The sequence below is a fragment of the Medicago sativa genome, chromosome 7, assembly GCF_051527215.1.
Source record: "Medicago sativa cultivar Bolivia chromosome 7, Bolivia_mono, whole genome shotgun sequence".
Taxonomy (NCBI): domain Eukaryota; kingdom Viridiplantae; phylum Streptophyta; class Magnoliopsida; order Fabales; family Fabaceae; genus Medicago; species Medicago sativa.
Window position 1 is genome coordinate 54,977,179 of NC_140755.1, and position 7,839 is coordinate 54,985,017.

A 7,839-nucleotide genomic window follows, 5' to 3' on the forward strand; every position below is an offset into this window, starting at 1 on the left:
ATCGGTAGCTTAGTCGACATTGATATAAAAGGGTCAGAGTTTGAATCTCAAATCCCCACTTCTCCACACTTATATTTTGTGCGTCTAGTCGATAAACTACTTGACAAAAACATATTATTTTGATATTTTTGGTCATCAATGTTTTACTAATATCACCACTTTAGATCTAACTTCCTACCTTACCTTTTTCACATGTTTGATCCGTCATTAAATCCGAAATAGCCAAATCATTTATTCTGAAATAAATAATTTGTATTCTGTATATTTATACTTATTGCTTCGCACCGTAAATAACAAGCCGTCTTAGCTCAGCTGGTAGAGCGCGTGGCTTTTAACCACGTGGTCGTGGGTTCGATTCCCACAGACGGCGGATTCAACTATCTTTTTGATATTTTTGTTGTTTGAGAATTTATTGTTTATTCGGTGTAAATGGAGAAGAAAAAAGTAATGTAAATGTAAATATTAAAAGTAAATATTAAAAAAAAAACCTCTCATATATATGCATTGTTGGATCATAACAAAACTTTTTCATAAGTCATATATATTATTTACATGTTCTCTTCTGCTGAAAATATGCATTGTTGGATCATAACAAAACTTTTTCATAAGTCATATATATTATTTACATGTTCTCTTCTGCTGAAAATATGCATTGTTGGATCATAACAAAACTTTTTCATAAGTCATATATATTATTTACATGTTCTCTTCTGCTGAAAAATCAGAAGCAGAATCATCAAGTGTTGAATTTGATATGGTCTCCACATCTGAACTTGTCTTTTCTTCAACAATAGCAGGGTGTTTTAAGAACCAATACATTATACTTGCTGTTAGTGTAAGGATCATCTTCTGATTTACCTATATAAATATGATACATTGATACATCATTCACATGTTTACCATAAAAACCACAAAGTATCATAAATGTTTACAAAATTTGAACTACCTCAGTGATGTCTTCAGGAAGCAAGAATATTGAGCAACCAAGTTTTCTTGCAATACTGATAATGTAGGTAGCATTCATCATTTTCTCTTGATCTGCATAATTTGATAAATAATGGTTTGCTAAGTGTCCATGTTTTCAAATAAAGTATTTAATTTTATTGTTTGTTTCATGTGGCAAAATAAGATAAAATTAACCCCACTTGAGAGAATTTCATGATTAAAAAAAGGAAAATGCTTAAGTTCCCGACAAATATTATCCCGAAAGCATCCCGACAGATGTGTTATGGGCACTCTTGCATTTTTTTGGTCTCTTTTGTCTACCCCTTTCATCACTTATGATATTTATCTCTCTTTTTTCATGTGCAACCTTCAACCTGTCATAGCATTTATCAATACCGACAAAAATGTACTCTTCTCCAACTTTCAACACAAAGTTCACAGTTAAGTGGCACAATCCCAACCAATGATGGTAGAATAGTTGGGTCTAGTTGAGAAGAGTATAAAATGATAGTAATAGCCATAGAGGACTTGAGGTTCTATTATTTTATAACACTTTTAAGAAAAAATATGGAAAACGGCTTTCTCGTGAAATTTTCGTGAGCATATGTCTTCGGGACATATAGCATCACTCATTTTTTTAAGAGCAATGCTATTTATCAAGAAAAAAAACATCAAGAATTCTTCAAGAATAAAGAGTAGCCAATCACAATGCACTATTTGCCACAATTCAAGGAGGTGTGGCTAAAAAATAGGAAGTGGACAAATAAATCATGCAATTAAAACTTGCCACATGTGTCTTGAAAAATTCTTGATGCTATTTTTGTAGATAAATAGCATTTTTATTGGAAAATGCTATTTATCTACAAAAATAGCATCAAGAATTTTTCAAGACACATGTGGCAAGTTTTAATTGCATGATTTATTTGTCCACTTCCTATTTTTTAGCCACACCTCCTTGAATTGTGGCAAATAGTGCATTGTGATTGGCTACTCTTTATTCTTGAAGAATTCTTGATGTTTTTTTTCTTGATAAATAGCATTGCTCTAAAAAAATTATATAAAATATACAACTCTAACTCTAACCAAAGCTTTAGAAGGAACAAGGTCTCGGATTCAAGCCTTGCAAATAGAAAAAGTGTATTTAAGCCGGGGAGACACCAATAAATATGGTCAGTCAAATTCTTTTTAGAAATTAGTCATCACTAAAATCGGTAGATACTTTGCACCAATATCATAGTTACCAAAAACTAAAGGATCATTGATTATTGTTTTTTTGAGGGAGAAGGATTATTGATTTGTCAATTGTCAAAAAGTTTATGATTATAAATGACACAAGACATTGTTTTCCCATGTATCACAACCAAAATATGACAGGAATAATACAAGACCATGATGGCTTTTATAAACTTGTTTTTAAAGTAATCACTTTTAGAACTTTTCATCAATTTGTTATGCTTTCAAACAGTTAGAAGGAATAATCTAAAAAATGTTTAAAAAAAGCAAGCTGTTTTAAATGGTTTCTCATGAAAATAGTTTTTAATTTTTATAGATATTTTTTTTTATTTTAAAAAAATAATTTTTATTATGATAAAGAAATACAAAATAGTTTATATTTTTCTAAAAAATCTCTAAAAAATATGGGAGATGTTTCTGATTTCAAAGCATAAATGCTACTATAAACAAAGAATAAAAAGTTGTGGAGGGAACATCATTTTCAGTCTGCAAATCATGTGATTGGACATATAAAAAAAAAGAATCTGGAAAAGGCATCCAAGTCAAAGATTCAACAAGTAAAAGGAAAATGTACCAGTTACTCCTTTTGTCACAAGACCCCAATTCACAGCTCTAGGTTGCACAGAACTTAGGAGCTCCAGAAAAAATATTCCATCTGATAAACTTTTATCCTGAAATTTCAAACAATTATAATGAAAAAAAAATTCTGTAGTCCTTTAATCCCAGAATAAAAGTGGATAAAAATGCAGTGTGTATATACTTAAAAAGTTTTTACAAATGTATAATTTAATTCAGATAACAGCATAAGTGTAAAGATTCTTTACATGATCATTGAATCATCGTAGTCAAATTATTAAAAACGTTTGACTTTAATCTTAACTACTTCTAAACATACACATATGATTGATTGTAATTTGTCGATGGATTAAAATAATTTACGCTGTCAATGTATCAACATTAAATACAAATAATTGCAAATTAGTGTATAGTAACTATGAGTTTAACACCAAAGTTTACAAACTAATAATTGGTTATACAAAAGCACAGTAGCTCCTTATCTTACTTCATTAGCAAGTCAGCAAGACTAAGGATAAAACAAGAAAATTACACAAATCTCACAAACAAAATGCATCAACATTATTATTAATAAATGAAAATGAATAAGACTAAGAGCTAGGTAAAGTAATGGACATGATAATTTAGTCCTTTACATCAGATTCTTAATTGGAAGAATTTTTTTTTTTTAAAAAAAGTATGAAATACCTTGAAACTATATATATGGCTCTGGCTTCCTGAGTTTCTCACTTTGGTGTTTGCCCATTGCAGAATATCAGAATCAGTTATTTCCTTCCCATGAGAGTGAAATCTCAAGTTCTTTAGAAGTTGTAGGATATTGCATCTCATCAATTGCCACAAATATGCTAAAATAAAAAATCAACCATAATGGTTTAGACAATGTTAACACCTTATGAAACTAAGGCCCAAACACGACATTGACACGTCGACGCTCGTAATAATTTGAAAAAATTGAACAATTGATTGTAACCTTGTCGGTGTCTGACACAAACACATGTCGGACACCATACACGACTTTAGTGTGAAGTTTCATAGCTACAGATAGATAATACATACCTAGTATTAATTTTTTATATCCTTGCACAATGTCATTTCCAGCAATATTTACCAAGGAAAACTTAAGTTGTTTCCCAATTTTCACAACTTGGTTACAATTCTCAACTTTTTTAAATGGCATCTTTATAGGAGGCTTGTTTGCAATCTTCCAATTAACAATCCCAGGTGACACCTTGTCAAGAGTCTCTAAAAGTACCCACCTGTAAAATATAAAAAAAAAATAAATATAAATCTCAAATGCAAAGTAAAATAAACTATCTTAAATCAATAATCACATCACTGCTAATCCTAAATGAAAGAATGATTAAAATAATCTCTAATAAAAAAGTGAATTAATAATATAGTTTTTGTTAGAATAGTGATTATGGTTTGAAGTTAAGACGATAAATGTAGAAGAAAACAATGATCGATCACGATGTTTGGCCAATTATGACTATGTTTCCGATAGCAAAGTAGCCGCTATACTTTTATATCATGCAAAGAATTAGGGTTACAAAGTACAAAGTTTTGTTCAAAAATACTATGGTCCAGTTTACAAGTTTACTCGTGAATTGTACGTCTTCCCACTTGTAAGCGAATGTGAGCCACAAAAACAGTTCAAATTCAAACTGTATAAGAGAAGTTAAGAAAGCAAGAGATATTTCGATATTTCACCCGTTCCGGACATCCTCAAACACATTGTTGATATATGTCGAATTTCCAAGACTATTAATCCAAAGACGAAAAACTCTCTCTTCTCTTGAGTCTTGAGTATCATCTAGCAATGAGTCAAGCAGAGAACTTTGTTTTGCTAGAGTTGAAAGTCCATTCCTGTTACAAAGAAATTGAATTAGCTTGCACATATCACATATGTCAACAAAAGCATGTATGCCGAGGAGAAGATTATCATTATCACCTGATTTGGAAAATATGCGCAACAAAAGCAAGGTTAAGATTTGGTGAACCTTCCACTATATCTCTTGCAGTTAAGTATCTCTTGCAACCCATCTTTTCAGCATGTTCAAGAACTAGTTTTGCTCTTTCAAACGGATTTTTCACAGCCAATGTCGATGGATTAGTGTATTCAGATGCAAGAACATTTAGAAGGTGTGCGTAAGCTTCTGCATCCTACAACGCCACAAGAATCATATATGTTGATGAAAAGACTATACATAAGAAATGTGTTAAGAAGTTTCTGCTATAATTAACATTAGCCTCGTCTCTAAATATATTTAATGTGGACAGTTTAATAAAATTGTTACACATATTCATTCATTAATTGTTTTTCTTAATCTATGTGAAAAAATCTTAATCGATAGTTATTTTGAAATTGAGGGAGTAGTATATAACTAACTATATAGTACAAAAGATAACTAAGTACATTTATGTTTCAAAAATAAACAGTTACCTTAACATCGGAGGAGAAATTTGCGACAATCTTCTTATATTCTGTTTTCTTCAAATGGAAATTCATCCATCTCAACAAGATTTTTTCTGGTGGTAGACTCATCAACTCTTCCATATCCTGTTATTTGAATAAATATGAATACAAAATATACAGCAGCGATGACAAATATTAAAAGACAATAGTGAAGAACAGTATTTTACCTTACTATCCCAACCAACCAGCTCCAAAAGTTGAGGAGTTTTCTTTAGGTTCAGATTCGCCAATAATTGTATCTAATTTAACATCAAAATTAGTAATGTCGAACTTTTGCATCATAAAGTTTACTTTACTGTATTTAGTATGCATCAGTTTCATTGATCTAAAAAGTAGAATGCATAAATCATTGATCATTTACCTTAATAATCTGTGAAATCAAACCAAGCACCAAATGACGCTGAAATTAAAACGAAAGAAGTTAGATACCAACCTACAAAATGTAAAAATAAAAATAGAGAAGGGTTATTACAACAAGATCAATAGATGCTTAAATGAGAAAAGTAGATCAATCCTAAGAAAATGTAAGGAAAAGCCGTGTAAAAAAGTCACAACATGTGTGTTGAGGAATCGAAAAGCTTTAATGTAAACACTAATTCATTTACACAGTGTAAAAAAAATTACAGTCAATTAATTATAATCGCTAGATCATTAATTAAAAAATGTTTGACTTTAATCATAACTACTTCGAAAGTCACATATATGATTGATTATGATTTGTTGACAGAGTGAAACTTTTTACACTGACATACCCTTCCTTCAATTAAGTCTTGAGTGCCAATGTTGACTACGGTACATCCAATTGCTTTAGCAGAGTTGAGGCAAAGTGTGTGATTTTCATTTCTTTCCCAAGGATTAAGTAATCTTTTTGTATTGATTGCGCGTTCATCGATAGTTGTCGGAACTGCCACATTAATAAGTTTACTGCAAGAACATGTAATTCATTTTCAAAATGTTTCCATAAAAATGTTGGGATGATGAGTCATATAAGAAGATAAAATGATAATGTCTAGTATATACCAAAGAAGAACACCGTCTTTTGCGATTTCAAAGAGATCGTTGGTTGAAGGATCAAGAGGAAGGTATTTCTTGAGGAATTCGTCTTCTGCAAGATAGTTATTTATATGTGTCACATACGACGCCTTCTCGGATTCACTTATTGTGTGAAGCAATGTTGTAGTGGCAACCTTGAGGAATGCTGATGAATTTTTTGCATTATTGCTTCCTGTTCTAGAACTTGCAAAAGTTTGCAGTTTCAAGTAGACCTGTCATCAATTATATAGCAACCATTATTTGATATCACTCAAATCAAACACTTAAATTTTGATGGTTTCTCACGGAGAAAGCATCAAGTGTTTTAAGGTGAGCTAGTTCCAAATGTTAATTCCCTTATTGTGTCAGTTGTAAAGAAAAAATGGAAGAAAATTTATATATGTGTATGTATGCATATACTCCTACGAAACACTTACACTTCAAATTGAAGGTGTGTCCAGTGTCTACACCGGCACATGTAGTTACACTCAATTACTTTTATTTTCTCAAATTATTACTAGTTTCAACGTGTCAGTGTCATGTCCGAGTCAGTGCTTCATGGTTCTAACACTAATTTCATAACTTTCGTTTCCATATCATATATATTGAAAGTGGATATCAAGATTGAGATAGATCACAAAAAGAAAACTACTAGAAAGTAAAAAAGGTAATTTGTGGATATAGATTAGATCAGAATTACCAAAAGGAAAAAAGAACCAATACACTTAAAAAGCTGGCTTTTTGCAAGGTTATCATTAAACTAAGTTAACAAAAACTCACCTTTAGAAACAATTCAAAATCAACATCTTCATCTGATTTCTTATACAAATCATTGATATAAGAATCTCTCTCTTCTTCACTAAGATTTTCTCCTACAACTTTCAATCTTGACATCTTTGAAGACAAGTCTCCAATGGTAAGCTTCCCACTCTCTCTCCTCATGATCATGAACTGCAATCAATAACCATAGAAAATGATCATGACTCGGAAGCTCAATTGCAATGAAAAGAATAAAAATCCAATCTTTCTTGGAGAATCAACACAAAAAGTAAAAAAAAAAATAAAAAAAAATACAATCTCAACATCAATATCTTGCAAACCAAACAATAGTATGATCAACAATATCTTAAAAAATGATGATGGCCCAGAAGCTGAATTACAATGAAAACAATCAAAATCAAATCTGTTTTTTTGGAGAATCAACACAAAAAGTAAAAAGACATGATTCAATCTCAATAACAATATCTTGCAAACCAAGCAATAGTAGTATAGTATGATCAACAATATCTTAAAAAATGATCATGACCCAGAAGCTGAATTACAATGAAAACAATCAAAATCTAATCTTTTTTGAAGAATCAATACAAAAAGTTAAAAACATGATTCATTCTCAACAACGATAAGATGATGAATTTACTTGTGATTTTAAGCTGCGAAGTTCAACTTGTGTAAACTGGTTTTGAAGCCATGGATCTGAAACTATAATACCCCAATGACTTGACATAGCTATAAGCTATAAGTTCTAACTATAATCTATTATTGAATTCTGTTACTTCTGTATCTTTGTGCTTGTTCTT

The 7,839-nt window shown here is 30.8% G+C and overlaps 1 protein-coding gene and 1 non-coding gene across 2 annotated transcripts; one reads left to right on the forward strand and one right to left on the reverse strand.

Moving 5' to 3' along the window:
- Positions 1 to 297: 297 nt before the first annotated feature.
- Positions 298 to 370, forward strand: TRNAK-UUU (transfer RNA lysine (anticodon UUU)). Its single transcript has one exon. It is a non-coding gene; the product is annotated as a tRNA-Lys (tRNA).
- Positions 371 to 475: 105 nt separating this feature from the next.
- LOC146906852 (fimbrin-2-like) lies at positions 476 to 7,839 on the reverse strand. The gene is made up of 14 exons (XM_085723518.1): positions 7,680 to 7,839; positions 7,043 to 7,213; positions 6,251 to 6,495; positions 5,983 to 6,154; positions 5,592 to 5,630; positions 5,398 to 5,469; positions 5,198 to 5,314; positions 4,706 to 4,917; positions 4,465 to 4,620; positions 3,811 to 4,010; positions 3,442 to 3,599; positions 2,753 to 2,849; positions 947 to 1,038; positions 476 to 858 (listed from the first exon to the last, which is right to left on the reverse strand). The coding sequence occupies exons 1-14, from the start codon at positions 7,764 to 7,766 to the stop codon at positions 697 to 699; spliced, it is 1,980 nt and encodes a 659-aa protein (XP_085579644.1). The 5' UTR covers positions 7,767 to 7,839; the 3' UTR covers positions 476 to 696.

Coding starts and splice junctions, on each gene's coding strand:
- LOC146906852 (XM_085723518.1), bottom strand. CDS start 7,766: ATGTCAAGTCATTGGGGTATTATAGTTTCAGATCCATGGCTTCAAAAC. Junction 3,600..3,810: donor ATATAAAAAATTAATACTAG/GTATGTATTATC, acceptor TTTTTATTTTAG/CATATTTGTGGCAATTGATG. Junction 1,039..2,752: donor TGTGACAAAAGGAGTAACTG/GTACATTTTCCT, acceptor CAAATTATGCAG/ATCAAGAGAAAATGATGAAT.